At 37.5% G+C, this 18,726-nt stretch overlaps 1 protein-coding gene across 9 annotated transcripts in view; it reads right to left on the bottom strand.

The window, feature by feature from the left end:
* The window catches only part of VAV3 (vav guanine nucleotide exchange factor 3), a 170,834-nt gene that overhangs the window by 124,054 nt on the left and 28,054 nt on the right, over positions 1–18,726 (bottom strand). For 8 of the 9 annotated variants that reach the window (XM_069022536.1, XM_069022537.1, XM_069022538.1 and 5 more), the window contains one exon: positions 6,042–6,158. The exons of the other annotated variant lie outside the window; for it this stretch is intronic. In XM_069022536.1, coding sequence (XP_068878637.1) covers positions 6,042–6,101 — 60 coding nt within the window. In that variant the 5' untranslated portion in view covers positions 6,102–6,158. The remainder of the gene's footprint in view (positions 1–6,041; positions 6,159–18,726) is intronic. 9 annotated transcript variants of the gene reach the window in all.

Raw genomic sequence — 18,726 nt, 5'->3', positions numbered from 1 at the left:
AAGTCCTAAACCTAGTTAAAGCTACTCATGCTTCAACTCTCCTCTCCCTCAAAAACTTCTTTCACCTCAAAAGGAAATGTACACTACCAGAAATCAATGTTATGATTTCAGTGTCCCCAAGATAGGTCAATCAGATACAGATAACATTTGGACAAGATCATCTTAAGAACAAAGAAACAAGTACAGAAATTCAGCTTTATTTTCTTATATTAACAGTTTCTTGTTAACCTTGGCTTTCTAACTGATAACATTTGCGGAAAAACTGAACAGAACCACATTATAGAAGAACAAAAATATCCCAAGCACTCCCTTGGATAAGAATTTTTCATTAATGATCAAACATTTGTGGTGTGTTCAACACTTTGTTACGTGGTCAAACCCAAACATTATTGTTACCCTTTTCACCAATTGGAAGCAAACATTATAACTTGAAAAGTTGTAACAAACCTGAAAGAAATTCATAAAAATCCATTTTGAAAGACCAGTGAGGTATACTCTCACTAGTATTCTCTCACTAAAACATTCAAGACCATAATCCTGAAATATTCAGGCCATATGCTCATGCAGAAGGCTATAAGCTCTTGCTAATGGTTTTAGGTTTACTGAAGCTATATTCCCAGAAATTTGTAGACTACTTGGCAATGACCACTGCAACACAGTGTTACAATTAAGGACACTAAATTTGTCTGGAAATGGTTTCCCTGGTCACATCATGGCAAACCATTCCTGCAAGTTTTCAGAGACTTCCCAAAAAGGTGTTTCATGAGCTATACCATTACTCACCCCACTTCTTCACCCTCCTCAATGCTTTGCCCAAAACTATGATTTATGTTCTTTGGAGCTGAAGTGATTTTTTTACCATTTAAGGGATGCTCTTAGGGAGGCTACTAAGTGTTTGACTTTTATGTAATTCTATACAAACAGCAGTAATAACGAACAAACAAGGTCCCCACATGACAGGCATTTCAGCAGTTTTGCAACAGGCTAGTATTTTCTTACTCATTTTGTCCAAAGCATCTCCATGGAGAAGAAAGCTGAAACCTGTCCATATCTTCTGTTTCTTCACTCTTCCACATGCACAAGTATACCTTGGGGAAGTTCAAGTGTCATTCATCCCAAACCAGTCCATCCCACTGAAATGCTACTCCCGAAAACAATTGTACAGCTAGATTATTGACCAAACATTTAAGCTCTTTTTTTAAGTTTATTTTACAACTAAAAGAGCTCAGACAATGAAGATACAGAGCTCTACTTTTAATGATTGAACTGATAAAAATAAACCTATCTTTCTTCATTTTAATATCTTTACAGAAATACACTATAATGTTTTGGCATGTTCCCCCATGCTCTGTAGTTTTGATAGGACTTTATGAGTGCAAAGTGATCATATTTTGCTCTATTATCCCAGTGATTAAATTCAGCTAATAAAACATGAAACAACTGCAGATAATCTCAACTGTTTCAGTTTTATTGACGGTTTTTTAGACACTTTTCCTCCTCTCTTTACCTAGAAGGGTATATAATTTTTCATAACTGTTACTTTTTGTTGTGTTGATTTTGGTGTGTGTATCACATGCACATCTGCCCAATCTTCCTGGAATCCATTAAACCTGAGGGAATACTAACACACCAGGATTTTCAACTTCAACATGACTTTCTCCTGCATCATTGCCCAAATTTCCTTTGTAGTAAGGCAGTGACTACAATGACCACAAACTATGTGACTTGAGTATATGCAACTCAGTATTTTCACATTGCTTTTACATAAACCAGCCTTTTAAGTGTCACCAGAGAGTAAGCTACACCAGATATTATGTTATATGCTTTTAAACAATTAGGTACTTATTTCATTGGTGGTACTTGATATTTGATCTCCTTGTCTTTTTAAAATCACAATTGAATATTGTACATTATTTCGAGACATCTAATGCAGGATCACTACGGGGGGGGGGGTCTATTGCTATGTTCCTATTAGATCAGTTATGTATCACAAAAACACTTCATGCTCACTTACACATTCTTTAGAAAATTTAAAAGCAGGCACACAAAAAGTGTTTTTCTGACGCTATCTGGACACCATTTTGCCCCCACAGGACCCCAAACACAGCTCTCTGAGGCCACGGAGCATCTATTGACATCAACAGACACCAGAACTCATCCTCAGATTCCCATTTCTGCAACACATTAGTTACAAGCTTCCTTCAGAGAATAGGGATAGCAACAATTTGTTGTGGTACACCAAGCAGCAAAGTCTCTTGTTGGAGTGTGCAGGGCACAGAGCTGAAAGAACAAGTACCAACAGTATTTGCTTATTCTGGCACACAGGTAGAAAGGAAGAACCTGACAACCCTGCGGTAGTGAAAAATGACTCTCCAGCATGGAATTCATAATGAAAACATTGTCTGGCACCCCCAGTGCGTGGGAGAGCATTTCATGCTCTGTCAGGAACTTAATTCAGCAACAATGAAATTTACTGATAGAAAGGTGAATGAGTGGGAATGGGTGAATACCGTAGAACTCCAAGAAAATCAAGCTATATATAGTTTTAAAAAGCAAGATATAAAGAACCTTCCTATTCCTGTATAATGTAGCCCCTCATTTTTTCAACCACAGTCAGTCTAAAAATAAGAAACTCTGTGCTGTTTTATTTGGAACAGAAGAAAACTCTTATCTTGTAACAGCTAATATCAATATTCATACAGAATGTACACATTAAACAAACTCATGAGATTACCTGTTTCCACTTTTTAACCTATTCTTTAGCTATTTACATGTTGTTATTTCAGCTTCACCTCTGATTCCCATCCACTCCCCATACACCCTTCTTCTTCTCTAATCACTGAGAGATCAAAGTCTCTGCAAAGTGGAGCACAAAGTTCAAGTCACATTTTCATACGTTCTGTCAAAGCATCTGGAAACAGCTCATTTACCTCTAATTGTTTAGTGCAAGTTTCACCATTACAACAAACATTTTGTAACCAGTATTTCACGAGGCTCTTAAAAGTCTTATGACTATATTGGCAGGATACAGCTACTACTTCTACAATGCTGTGGGTTTGTCTGCCATTTTCTTTAAAGAGTTGAAAAATATCAGAATATTTTTTAAAAATACAGTTGCCCTCACCAGGTCTCTCACCTTATTTTTCCCCTTCAACCTTACTTCCTTGAAGGCATATTGTTCATTTACAGTTGACACATTTCTCCTATTCCCTCCACTAGCATGTTTAAATAGTCACTGAACTCTGTCATACTAAACAAAACATTCCCTCTTAAAGTGACAAATTCAATAGTAATTTCTTATAACTTAAACTGAAACATTTAAAAGTAACAGATAAGTTTTATGGAGCCACCTCAGCAACACTTTATTTATATCTCACCACTAATAAGGACTCGCCAGCTTCTGACATCTGAAAACAGCTTCCAGTACATTCAAATGCATAAAAGGTTGCAGGTAATGAACACACTCATCACATTGCCTATTTGAGCAACGGTTTGGGAAACAGTGCTTTTAAATCATACTCCTCTTTGTTTACACCTGTGATCATTTTAAGATCATTCATATTTTGTACACATTTAGAGAGAGCAGTTCAAAGAATTCTTTTAGAAATGGCAGATGACTTGGTCGCAGTAGCAGGAAAAATCTGCAGAACTATTTTTTTGGCCTTTTGAATACACACAACTTCTGTTCAACGAAGCTGGAGATGCATAGCTGTATTGCAGTTGTTATTCACAGGAAAATATAATGAAGGGGAAAGTTGAAAAGCAAAGAACAACTTGAAGAAGATACATTTTCCTATTCTCACCACTATTACTAACAATCAGAATTTCCAAAGTAGTAAGTACATTATCAGATAGGCAATTGAAATCTCATGCCACTTTGAGATATTTTCTGCTAACTGTACAAACTACACACTGAAAGGCACACAAGTAACTTAGCATACCTTTACTTGCAATTTTATTAATTTTAATACAGTTGCCATTTTTCCCTCCACCTCCATAGATGGCCTGAAGTTCACAGCCCCTTTCAGAAGCTCACCACATGCTCATTTGCACAGTCTATAAAACATAGCCCAGCCCTTCTGAATACAGTCTATTCCAAGCTCCACTCGTGCATGGCAGGTTTCCACACAAGCACCCAATGGAAACAGCTGAACAGCAGAGCCATCAGGCACCTAAAAGCTGCCCAACACAGTTATTGCAAGGACTGCACAGCCTTGTTCAATTCAACATCTCCACCTCTGCACAAGCAGCTGCTCCCACGCACAGCAGCACCTCTCAAATTTGTCACTGCATTTTCACCTCATAGCTTTCCAAGAAAGGTGACCTAGACTAAAGAAGTCATTACTTGTATGCACTAAAACTGAAAAATCAGTGCCAGGGATAATTAGTCTATTTGTGCTATATTGTGGCAGCAAACAGTAAAAAAATCCACATCTCCACATCCAAATTGACTTTGGAAAGAGAAATTAAATACTAAGTATCATGGATGGAATACAGTATTTCTTTTAACCAGTTATTCTACTTACATAAAATAATATTCCAAAATAAATTCTGTTAAAATTACATATCAAGAGTACCAGAAACACATTTTTGGGTTAAATTCACCATTAATTCAGAACTTGTTTACTGGGTATTCAATTATGTGGGAATAATAATTTGCACTGCAAAATCTTTCTTCAAAACTAGACTGTATTAAAAACAGGACATGTTTACGTGGCAGAAAATAAGAAACTTTCTGCAAGTAATTAGAACACACAATACAAAAAAATTTCTGTTCATTAGGCCAAGTAATCAAAGATTTGAATCAAGCACTGAGATATCTGACTTAAATACCTTAAATAAGACATTGCTAGTGCACACAAAGAAAGAAAACCCAACAATTTTAAATTCCTCCACTACTTGCACAACCAAGACAAAAACAAATCTCATTTTCAATGAGCCAAATATGTATAAAAGGACCACATTTTAACAAAACCTTTGTCTTAAATATTATTTATGAGGACAAGATGTTCAGCAAAACTGAAGAACAAGTATGATTACCAGGTTATCTAATTTAATGCTCAAAAGAGTTAAAACCAGACAAAAGATTGAGAAAAATAATTAGACATTTTGTTTAATGATAATCACTGAGCCATTTCAAACAATCGTACTGCAGCCCTGATTCATTCTTGCACTCTTACATCATCTTTACCACTACACCTACTTACAAAAAGAGCAGTGCATAAAAATCAGGTAGTAAAATTATGATCTCTAAAAAAGCCAATAATGCTTAAGATATACTAAATTTGAATAAATAACTATTTTTAGTGCTACTTAGGTAATTTTTAGACATTTTCCTGTGAAATTAGGGTAATGATACTATGACTCAAAAGCAGAAACTGAAGTTGAACTAAACACAGGCTGGCAATGACAGATCAAACATATGTAGGAGGCTGAACAACAGACTGGAAAAAGCTTTATATGTAGAATAAGTAGTCATAGACTTACAGAATATACTGTAAATATACCGTGCAAATTAGAATAGTCAAATTAACCAATTATAGCTGTGTCTGAGCTTTACAGCAGGTTAGGAAAAAAACAACTAACTGTTAAAAACAAATTTTACAAGGGCAAATTATCTGGCTGAATTTCAAGCACCTGAGACTAAAGAAACATGTTCTGTGCCACATGGTCTCACAATGTACAGGCCCAGGCTTTCCGAACCTACACAACTTATGCCAAAGTGATTTCACCTGACAGCACTCCCCCAGAGTTTGTTATCTTCTTCCATTTCATTTACCTTTAACTCAGCATCTTTCAAACCATTTATTTTGGCTTTTCACGTGCTTAGAATTTTCCTGCCAAGTATTTTTCTCTGCCCTTTATTAGCCCCTCCAATACAAAGCTAATTTTTCTGCTTTCTTAATTCTTCCCCACTACCTTTTCAAAATGAATGCTCATCCATTAGTCACAACTTCTATACCATAGCTACCAGAAAAGTCTTCTATACTCAAGCAGCAGAACACAGGTATTACTCGGGATATAATCAAGAGGATCCTTACCTTTCCAAAATCTCTCACATCAAACAAATCAAATGCTTCAAAAAGTTCACTTTTCTTCATTCCAAATATTTCACAACATGCCGAAAGAAAAGTCCTTATATTCTTCAAGCAGAGAAACTAGGGGAAGAAGACAGAAATGCTAAGTGTCAAGCGAGTAAATTAGCAATATATGTGCTCACTTGGTCACAAACACCATAAAATTCACCAATACATTTGTAAATCAGCACTTCCATGATGCTGTGATCCTCCACTGGTCCTAATTCAGCCATAAAAGTTCTCTTCAGACTCAAAAGCATTAACCAAATTCTGAGTAGACACTTAGTGAACAGAAACTATTGTCTCTCTTTTTACATAAACAGACATGACAATATGTTACTAGATACGTAATAGTCTAAATACAGACTTACTTTTCAGCTCCCTACAGGTAGCACAGAACAACACAGATAAGTTACCTTAATAAAATGGTATTATTAATATGTGGAAGTTATTATCCCTGTATAAATCAAGCATTTCATCTGCTAGATTCTAGTTTGAATGTTTAAGGAATGCATGTGCACTGTTTTCGTACACTAAAGACTTAACGAATACATATTCTCCATCTGGTGTACAGGAGCAGATGAAGCTTGCAGTGAAGTCATTTAGATTTACTTAGCAGAGATTTAAGATCCTCAGACCACCTTGATTTCTGTACTAAATCAAAGGCTATTTCCTTTTAAGTTATCCACATGCATCAGTGATCATCTGAGTCTGAAAAAGAATAAAGCCTCTGCCACAATTATCTCCTTAAAAGGCTTTTAATGCATTTTCCTGTGGATTATTTTGTTTGCCATACCTTATCAGGCCAAAAGGCAGTAACTATCAAGAGCATTGGTAACTTCAGAGGGGTAGCTAAAGAGGGCAACACGCATTCTTGATGATGACTAGCACTGTTAGGTACTAGCACCTTGTGATGGCATCAGCTTCAGAAAGATGCTGTTGTAGTCTTTTGAGCCACAGTTCAAAAGCAAATACAATATTTATAAGCAGCAGTATTTCAAAGGACCCCGCACCATGCTTTGAATATGCATGTTTAAAAGTACTGACACAGCAACTTAATATTACAACAGAGTTCTCTATGTTTTCGTGGATTCATGAGGATCACTCATATTAGGATGGATTATAGAATTGCTACATGTTACAACTTCCTGTTTTGATCAAAGCACTATTTTTGATATTGGGTGTCACAGCCATATCAATTCAACAGACAGCCCTACTTCATGTCTTACACAGCACTAACCAGTGAGGCACAGAAAAAGCAGAGCACCTGATGGACCAGATTTACAGCAAGGGCACACATATGAAAGCAACTGATTCAACGAGAGATACTACAAGAGCAGGCAGCTCCAGTAGATGGTTGTGGACATCAGGAACGCCAACAAACTCATCAAAAAGCATCATAAAAGCCATCCCTGTGCAACCCAAAGCTCCCAGGAAAGCACCTGTGACTGACCACAGCCTCATCAATAGTAAGGATTCCCAGCTGTACCAGGTGGACCTGCAGCCTTCACCCCTTTTCCCTCCCTCCAAAGAGCCTCTTCAGCACGTGCCTCCCAGCTCACATGGGGCACTCATCCCTCAGCTACGCACTGAGCTGCTCGAGGACAACGCCGCATTTATGCCAGACTGCTTTTATGCCTAGTGGGATTTTAAGAATTAGTCTAGCTTGCTTAGTCAATGTGGCAAGCTTATCTAGTTTTGCAAAGACTATAAGTTTGAAGTCAAAATTGCAAGGTTAGAAGGCCAATGGATGTTCTACATATGTGCTTCTTCCTCCATCACGCTGGCAGAAAGAATCAGAAAATGAGCTGGTCTTTAAAAGAAGCTTTAAAAACAAGATGGCACATACAAAGTTATTGTTTTCTGCTATATTTTTCACCGGATTTTTTATTATTTTTCTTAAAAGCTATCAATGGCCACTAGGTTTGTCCAGTGCACAATATTGATTCAACTTGAATACCCATCTATTTTCTTACATCAAAATTCTCAAAACCACTGAAGGATGTGATTCTCACTGGAAAATTCAGCTTCCTTTATGAAACCTAAATTTTGAGTTTACATTAGTGCTGAAGTCTGACAGTGCAAAGAAAGCTTACAGCTGCATTAAATTGTTTACCTCTAAAGAGAGCAAGAAGTTAAGGAAGAGACAGGAGCTGTCATGAGCCTAAAATCTGACCTAGATTTGCTAAAGAGCATTTTAGCAAGTTGCATTTAGCTTCCTAATATAGCTAAAAGAACCATTTAATGGATCAGCAGTTATTCACAAACAAGATGTCCTCTCCCTTCTGCAAAATCTCTCCAGCTATTCTTAACAGACATCTCCTACAAACAAAGATAAAGATGGCAGCATTTTTCCAACAAGATTTATTGGTTACTTCAAATTTCTTTAAATTTGGAGGCAGTTTTCTGGCATCAGCATTTTGTTTAAATTATCATTACTATGAAATATATCTGAGCAGATTAGAAAGCATATTACAAGAAATTCCAAGCCCACGTGTTTTAAACGAAATGTTAAAGCACCTGCACTCTAATTAGTAAATTAAATTCTTTGGAATATTCTAACAGTAAGACCAAAGAAGAATCTAATCCCCCTGTCTTCCCCTGCCCCCCCTTTTTTTTTAAGTATCAATTCATTAATTTAACATGTATCATTATGTTAAACAGGTTTGACCTAATTATAATCTAATATAAAATAACCATATAACACATGACATGTCTTGTAGGCTCTAGAAACCACATGGTAAGCATTTGTCAAATCCACCTGCGCTTGAGATGGGACCACATCATCACTGAGTGTGTGCCAGGCAGTGCCTTCAGCAGAATAGGTATCCTGACATTGCAGTCAAACCCCCTGCAAGTTCAAAGACTGCTTAGTGAGTTTTAGCTGGCCATATAATGATTCAGTATCCATCCGTTTTCTGTTGGAAACTGAAAATGAAATTCTTACTGCTAACTGTTAGGCTAACCACAGCAGCTACAAGAATAAAGCTGTGAAATTACTAAAACTAAAAGCATGTTCATATTTAAATGAATTCATTTTGTAGTACAATATATGGAAAAAAAAAATTTTTAAACCCTTGTTATATGCTGCTCATGTTTCAGAAAAGTTATTTGATTATATTACCCAGAAAACTTTCAGAATTATCTCCAAAATTTTATACTGCAGTCTTCTAAAGAAACAGTTTCCCCTCATTGAAAACAAAGATTTTTATCACTGCAGTTATTGTATGAAGAAGTACAAATTAGTAAGAGAAGCCTCCAAATTAAAAAAAGAGCATACTGGTAAAATCTAGGAAGTTCTAAAAAAGGCAAGCCTCCTCGCTGGCAGTAAGAAAAAGGCACCAACAGTCTGCAGTCTCTCATTAGTAAGTACAGTCCTCAGGATACTTGGAAACCTACTGCATTATTGTGTTTCTTTTGAAAAAGAAAACATTATAGCTCAGGACACCGCAAGAGAGATCATTAGAGCAGTTGGGTACCCAGTTTTCAGAGGATGCAAGGAGGGCTAAACCTTACTCAAAGTCTCTCCTCCACAGGAAACATTGTCTTTCAGTACAAGAACTGGTTTCTCTTCATAAAAAAAAAATAACTTTAAAACATTCCCTTGAAATAGTTAATGATGCACTTTGTCACTCCTTTTTAACTACATTATTATATCAGGAGACAGCAATCCAGATCAGTAGAATATTGCTGTAGGTAGTATAAGCCATGAGCCCAAAAAAGTTAACACTAGTGAAAAATACAACTTCTCTCGCTCATCTGCTCATGCCATGAGAGGAGTTTACATCCAGCTCCAGAGACAGATGGACAGAAATCACAACCCATCCCCATTCTGTGATTCTGTGACTGGGGCTCAGGAGCCTGAAAATAGTTTTAACACCTATAGATTATGAAGACATTTCTAAAGCATCCTAATGTTTCACAGAGTAAGAAGTCACACTGCTACAAACCCATAATGTAGCCATTGTCAGAGCTGCTGAAATGGTAAAACTCCTGTGATAAACCACTGTGGTTTTGTGGAATAGATTAGAATTCTAGTGGCCTCTGGTCCATTCTGCACTGAATTTAATTTTGCAAGAGGCACTAACACAACATTTATTGAAATGACAAGCAATTTTGAAAACAATGTCAACCACCTTAAAAAAGCAGGTGTGGTTTGTATAATTGGGCCTGTATTTGTCTGAACTTTAAACACAGGACAGTGGGCAAATCAAATTATACCAGGTTCCACAGAAATAGTATGCTGTTTTCTACCACAATATTTGCCACTTCACACAAAAACATTCATTTGAGGCTTTTTCCACACACAACATGGTTATGTGCACTGACAGAAATGCATAGAAATATTTCACAAAGGGTACTGAATAGACACAACTAATTAGATACTAAAAGCACAGGCAGGGCTGAAGCTGCCCACAGGGAAGAAGGATTTCTCTAACCAGACCTTTAATGAAGTGAAAGATGAAATGCAAAAGAAAAAAGAAAAAAAATCATAAAACCTCTATTCACATAATCTAAGATATATTTTTCTCAAAAAAGATATTTTGGCACTGAAGTACTTCAATGGAATAAAGGTCTGTTTGGTACAGACCATAATATTCAGTACCTAGATGTATCCTTTGTACTAAAAGCACTTCTACAGGCGCTCAGAAACCAACACAAAGAGCTCTGAAGATCAAATTGTGCCACAAGACATTTAATGAAATTCCAACATAGCAACACCAGTCAGGCAAGTGAAAACTGAAAGGCCAAGAAATGCCAAGTACTCAGGAAAGAGAGTTCTAATTCACTTTTTTTTATCATTTTAATTACCAATAGTGGGAAGGGGAAAAAAAAACTATTTGTATTTATTTCAACTTCCACCTCCTTTTTATTATGATGACTGAGTCACAAGCACAGATATTTAGTCACAAGTCTGAGAAGCTGGCAGTTCCCTTGTGTCTGGATCAGACATCCATACTGCATTCAGACAAGCTAGGAACATACTGAAGCCTGAGTTATCTAAGACAGTCTAAATAGATGCTAGGCTGCAAGGGGTATTAAAACCAAACTGGATCCCTGACACTCAATGGGGAATACCCATCCCTTCATCACTGCACTTCGCTGGCTTTTTTGCCTTTTGTGTTCCCAGTCCCACACAGACTTCAGGAGGCTGCCAATAACTGCATGAGACTGAGGCTGGTTGCTCCTACCCACCATCATGCAGAAGCTATGATAAAAGAGTAAAAACATAGAAAAAGGACTCTACTTAGCCCACTGCCCACTAAATCCACTTTATCTCCTGTGGAAGAAATAAGGCATGTCAATCATGGAAAGTCCTGAAATTTTCCCCTCCTATTCCTCCTCTAAATGGCACCACTTTATAAACTACACAGCTGCAGCTATTTGCCTTTGCCTTGTCTTTAAAGAGCCTTATATGCAAGCCTTATTTTACATTACAGCAAGTATGTTATGGCAAAAAAAGTTGAGGAAAGGCCAGACTTTCAAAACAAGTATATAAAAGAAACAATGAGAGGAGCAACTTTGGCTTCACTTCACACATCTCAGAAGGTACCATAGCTTAGTTTTTTTAATTTGTGAAATACTGCTGTTACATGCAAGGAAGCACATACAGGTTCGTGAATATGTGAGATTTTTCTACTGGTTATTTGTGGTCTTAGAAAAGCAGAATTATACAAGAATAGAAGTCAGAAGACTAGGAGACGATCATTGCCATAACACTTATATGCTCTTTCTACACCCCCAGCGCTTACTGCAAAACATGAGCTCCTGACCTTTCCTATCTGTTCCTGGAATGCTGATGAGAACAGATTAGCTGTGAATCTCTCATTTTTATTTCCACTCTGTTCCTGGGAATGTATGCAAAATTGAAAATACTGCACTTATACTTGTTAAGCAAGAGGAGAAATATGAAAATTTTCATAATGCATTTAACTGGAAGAATTGCTTTTATACATTCTGTCACCAAGACTGGTAAGCGCAAGTGATTTCAGTGAAAGAAAGCACCAAAACAGAAGAACTTGTCTCCTCAAAATTTCCTTCACGAAGTTGATTAATGCCCCGAGGGTTGCAGATATTGGCTTCTCACTTGTTTTGGCATTTGTTGCAACAACTGTGTTGATAGGACAGCAGAAATTTCATACCAATGCTGTTCAAATCCTGCTAAGTCCAAATTTGAGAGAGATTGCAGAACTGGCTACTGTGAGCAAACAGCTCCATCACCTCTAGTCACCGAGTCAAGATCCTGTGACCACAGCGAAGATACACACCAGCAAGACCAAAATTGCACCTTGAACCTACACACATAAAAGAGCAACAGTAACTAGAGATACAGACCCATGGGTTTCATCAGCTCCTACACAGTGTGCGTGCACAGGAAACTTCCAGCTTCCTTAAAATTCTTTCAGCCACATCCAATAAAGGGAGAAAATTAGGTACTTAGAGATACAGCTGCTCATATATCATAACCTCCTTTCCATAAGCTAGGCTGGACAGTTCTCCAACACATCCCATCTTTGACAGAATGGTCCCAAAAGGAAGGTTACCAAAATAGGAGCACATTATACTTCTATTAGATGTCACAATATTTTTAATGTTTTTTTTTTACTCTCTGTATGTTAATTAACACCAGATTACTAGATAATCAAAGCCCCATTGTGGTACTGACAGAATTATACAGTCAGGGTTAACAATCCAACACAGAAATCATTCCTGGCTCCTTCACAGATTTCAGCAGCCAAAGTACATTAGATTAGTTCTGCTCTGCCAAAAGGAGTAATTATCACTATATGCACTAAAAAATAGCTGTAAGGATTTGTAAGTGAATGAAGAATGGACCCACTGATGAAGTCTTAATTCAATATCTATTAATGTCTTTTCATAAGCCAGCAAGAGAGAAAAAAGCAATATCAGACTCAGGAATAGCATTTGTAACATTTTTCTTGTTCACGTGTGTGCAGCTTTTCTTGGAAAAATCTTTAAAGCCAGAGTCTTACTAAGTGAAGGCAAAAGGGCCATAAGGAATTTTAAAGACTAAGTCAACACGAGAGGATGAGTGCTCCTATTTTCAGTAGGCAAATGGAACCTACCAAGCAAGTAAGCATTATTCTTTTTCTCACTCTTAGATAAAAAATCTATTAACTTGCAAATTACATTTTAAAAAAGAAACTAATGCACACAGAAAGAACACGTCACTCACATCAAAGGAATTCAGTTTTACGTTTTGCATTTGACCTCTTGTTCTGCAAACCACCTCAGTCATTCAGAAGATCAATATTTCTAAAGCTCTAAGCAGAAGCAAGCCAGGCAAATGTTAAACACCTCCTAAACTTTGCTCTCAAAAAGCCACAAAGCAGGTACACTAATAAACATGGAGAGGACACACACTGAGCTCTTTGTACAGTTGCTTAAGGTGCTGGTGCCATTACATAACTGAAGAATTTTACTAGGAAATGTGCTGTGCAAAGAACAACAGACACTCTTTAATTCATAGGACTAAGGAACAGCTAGGGAGATCCGTAGTGTTAATGCCTTTCTAGATGTGGGCAGTCTTTGAAGGCCTACACAACACAAGATGCTGTATGAACTATAAAACATATTAAATTCCTCTGAACCACTGCTAACACTGTATGAATATTAATAGCATGTTCTTTATTTGCTCAGTTAATGCAGTAATTAAATATTCATAGAAAGCTCTTAAAATTCCTAACTGACTACTATTCAATTGTGTCTATTGCATTTTGGCTTTAGTATGAAGCTTTGTTTATGTACATTTGCTCTTCTCTGTGCTTCAGAGAAAGAAAATGGAAATTGAAACTTGAAAAAAAAAGCTGAGGAAGCACAAAGGATGCTCCACTTCTAGTAATAGTGATATGGAGTGAATAGAGGGCAGGGAAAAAAGCTCAGTATTTGCTATGCATTACTGACTCTCTCCTTGGCATTACAGCACTGGTTGAGCAAGTGAGGGCAAAGAAGCATTGAAATTCTCTGGGTCCCTGAAGTCAAGTGCTCCCACAAGCCATGAAACTGGCAATACATGGGAATACTTAGACCATTAAGCCCTGACTACAGGAATTCCCTAAGCGTAATTGGTAAGAGACTGCTACCCCCAAGGGGTGGGAGAACTCAGGATAGCATCCTGTTGCAAAGGACAGTTTTTAGAGTAGCCCATTGTTCCCCACTAGCAAAACTTAACTAAATTTATTCTGCAGTACCAGCAACTGGAACACAGTCTTAAGTATGCAAAGCACAAAGAGATTAGCTAGGGAGTTCCTGTGCTTAGCTACCTTTTCAAATAACTAGCCCTATCTGTCTTATATCCCAAGGCTGCATCTCTAAAATGTCTTGCCCTAAAGATCTCAGTGTTTCACAAGCAAATGCAAAAAAGAAGGAAGACAAAGGGAACATGGAAAATAGTCCTAAAAAGAACATGAATAGGAGGAAGACAGCAACAAGGAAATGAAAAGAGGACCCCAGGAAAAGGAACATGAAAGGGACAGACACACTAAAACAGAAGTTTAAAAAAGAAAATCAAAATAAACTAAAAAAGAGAGAGATCCAAGGGCAAAGAACACTGAAATAATAAAATACTTGACTCACTAATGATTACATTGTGTGAGACATGAAATAAAAGTCAAACACAAGAAAATGATGTGTTAAAATTCTGGTGTTAAAATGCTCCAGGCTAAACTGTTTATGAAACTGCCATTTAAAGTAAGACAGTAGTCACTGTGCCTGCCATAAGGTGTATTTACAATTGTGACATGGAAAACTGCTTCTGTAAATGGCAAACTGTAAAGGACAGTGATTTCCTACTTGCATGTATTGTCATTGCTCCCAACACAAGCTTTCTAGTCACTTATATTTCAACTTAGTTGATGAAATATTAGCAGTTGTCAGAAACCTCAAAACCTATACCTACCTAAAGTATTTAAACTTATTGCAGGGCAGGGGGAACCCTAAAGCCTCCAGATTAACTGATATATTTAAACATCAAAAGGAATGGAAAGCCTCAAACAAATTAGCTCTCAAGGCTTTTACAGTCAGAAAACAAAAATTACATCCACACTGAAACCATGAAAAACCTTACAGCAGCAGTATGATGCACAGATCTTCACATCTGTGCAAAAGAGAACACCCAACACATCTGTTCCATATTGTTAGCTTGGCACACTAAAAAGCTGCTTCCATTGTATCTTGGTATCTTTTATTCATGACTCTGCTTGGTTTTTACCAAGTCTCTAATGTTAGTGCAATAACATGAGAAGATCTCTTACTTTCCCTATACCTGTGCAAGGGAAATTAATTTGGGGGTGTAAGGAGCCCTATGAAGGTGTGACAAAGGGCTGCCTCATAGGCTAAAGGCACAGAATTCACCTGAGGAATCCACACCTGACTTCACCTCCATTACAGAAAGCTGCATTACACTCCCTTTCACTTATTTCTACCCTACACCTAAAAGTAAGCACCACTGAATTCACCATCTGAACTGGATCTCCTTGAGGCTGTAGTGTCCTGAACACAGGTCCTACAAGCCAGACCTGGACCTCAACTATGTAATCCCTTAACAAACACCTACAGTGTGGGTTCAAGAGCATTTTTAAGTTAGCATATACTAACTTGTTCTTTTCTAAGCACTTAAAAAGTTTTGAAAGCTGTCAGCACTGAAACCTGCATGGAAATTCAACACAACTGGGGAGGGGGGGGGGGGGCTAATGACCTACACAGGGTTGTCAATTCCTTTCAAAGGTGAGCCTAACCCAAATAACTCCTATGCTTTTTCCATTTCTCACCAGCAGATACAGATCATGTACTAGGTCTTTGATTTCCAAGAGAAAGGAACAATATTCTTACTAACAATCATTAGTGTTAACAGGCATGATTCATTAAATACTTTTAATGTTTTCTGGAATTGCATATATGTATTCTTTTCCAAACTCTTATGGTCATGGAATAAATTCCTAGCAAGACTTTAAGGATGCAATTACAGCTCTCTACAAATTGCCCAGTATGAATCTGACTGTCCTCTAGTTACCTATTTTAAAAATCCACTGTTCTATTTTTGCTGGTGTGTCACTTCAGGTTTGCAGTTTATTAGACCATGCTCTCCGTGGCAAGGACAGGGGCTTCCAATATATTCAGAGAATACTTCTCAAGGATTGCAAGTCAAATAAGTAGAACAAATAAGTCCAGAAGCCCAAATCACAAACCAGTGGGAATAGCCATGAACGGAAAACAAACTCCAAAAGTAAATTTGCAGGATTGGAGGCAAAAACTCAGTTGTATAGTGTACTGACTGCATTTTTACACCTTGTGTAAAAGCTTCTTCTCTGGAACTTCAACATATGGACCTGCCACCGAATGTCATCCTTCCTGCACTGAGTACCATACAGTTGGCATCTCAAAAGTTGCATTTCCATTGGACACCCCCTCTGTTTCTACACTGGAAAGGACAGCACATAATTTTCTCTTTTCTCAGGCCTCTTAGTCTTCCCCTGAATTGCCTCTTGTGAAAAGCTGACAAATTCTTCTTTTTCTATTGTTTGTTTAATACCATCAGAAACCTCTACTGCCCTTCTCTGAACTTTGCTCATTTTATTACATCCTTTTTAAAACAGGAGACCACAACTACAGAATACTGGAGTACTGTGGCTTATGCAGCAGACTGCAATGGCATAATGAGCCATAATGCATAACAGCATAATGAATGTTTGCGGCACAAAACAAGCTTCAGCACATGCATTTTGCAAAATCCCCTGGCTGCTACATCCTCCACAGCTATCTATGAGAACAGATTACTGTTCTGAAGAATCTAGTCTGGATGTCAATGATGAGATAGTGAAGTAGATGAAACTGTGGTTTGATCCACAGCTGCAATTCCTGTGATAAGTAAGACACAAAAACATTAAGAGTTCTCAACTTCCAAAAATTCTGAGAGAAAAGGCAGTTAAAATACAAATCTAAAAATGTATAGACTAACATCTTTTTACCCACAACTGTTTTCCACTGTGTCACTATGAAATCCAGCCAGTGTTCGGTAAACTGCACTTCATTTCCTCAGAACATGTAACTCTCCTAATTAAGGGATTCAAGTGAAGTATCTGTATAATGCAAGAATTGCTAAGTTTTAGACCCTTAATTTATGCCACCAACTTAAAAATCAGATGAATCTTTGTGAAGCTGCAGTAGGTCTCCTTCCTTAAGAAGGCTGACAAACAGTGAAAGAAAGGTTAAGCTGATATAAAGCATTCCAGTTGTATACCATCGTAGGCACTTGCAGTCTAAAAGGCTGCATTCACTCCAAGCTGTCTGCCAAAATGAAATACATCATTGAAGGCAATACAAATTAGTGAGGGAGATGTGTCAAAATTGCATAAATACTTACTTCCACTAGTATGAATTAACAGCTGTGATCCTCTCAGCAGAGGCAAGTATGTGGATGCTCAGAAAAATTCAACTGTCACCTCTTATACATGGCCCCATTTCATGCGACAGCTAAATCATACTGATACTTTGTCTCACAATAATAGTTCATGTAGATCAAGAAATGGTCCAAAACTTCATTTCCAAGGCTGTCAATTTGGCATCTCGCAAAGTAAAACACAATCATGAGCATGGTCTCATGAGAATGAAGGAGATTTATGAAAATATGAAAAGAAAAAAAATTAAAATCCTAGAACATGAGTATTTATTGATAGCCTAAAATAATCAAATTGTGAATAAACCAAATACTCTGAAACCTGAGCAGCAGAGTATAATTTAGCATTATCTGGACTCTTAGTCTGCTGAGCAATTTGATGCAGTACAATCAGGGTTTTAAATGGAGTATGTGAGCACCAGTGAGAAGTATGCATTACTGAACCATACTATGTTCTGAGTCTTAAGATACTAATATCATATTTTTCTACAATCCAATTGAGAAAACTGCTCTTAAGTAACTGTAACATAGATTAGAAAAAACATGAAGGCAGGTTCAGTAAAGAACCCAACATAATTGTTAAAAGATCTGTTCCTCAGTCTTCAGCAGGTAAAGTACATGGCAGACCATAAAAGACCACACAGGAAAGCTGCCTTTTCAGCAAGAGAGCAGCATAAAGCCCAAGATGCAGAGCAAGCTTAGTGTCTCCACTGAGCCTCAAGCCTCAGATCCCACAATAACTAAGCCCTTCAGCAGTGCAAAAAGCAACCAACCAGCCGTACTAGCAGAAGCTTTACTGTTATTGTATCTTGGCAGTTCCTGCAATATAGACTGCAAAAGTCATGGGGAGCTGATGGAGCCCAAGAGCAGCTGTTCAGAGCACGGGGCAGAAGGAGATGTCACACACATGAGAGCCCCACTTCAATAACCACCCGGAGCACTCTGCCACCACCAATACCTTGTCAAGTACAAGTATCTTGCCATCAGACGTTTCCACTCTCTTGCTACAGAATCACCTTGGGAAAAGAACTACAGAACACTGCACGAAAATAATAATTCTAATTATTAAAGTACAGTGGGCTTTGAGTTTTGGCACATTATTCCAAGTGTTCATAGATGATGAACTGTGTTAAGGATCATTTTAAAGTGAAGAACTCATCCCAGTCTTTATGCTACTGACTCACAGCTGAATAATTTCAGAACAACACTGCACATACATGGGTGACCTCACAA

The sequence above is a fragment of the Aphelocoma coerulescens genome, chromosome 8, assembly GCF_041296385.1.
Source record: "Aphelocoma coerulescens isolate FSJ_1873_10779 chromosome 8, UR_Acoe_1.0, whole genome shotgun sequence".
NCBI lineage: Eukaryota > Metazoa > Chordata > Aves > Passeriformes > Corvidae > Aphelocoma > Aphelocoma coerulescens.
The sequence above is the reverse complement of the archived record's forward strand: the minus strand, read 5'-3'. Positions and strand labels throughout refer to the sequence as shown.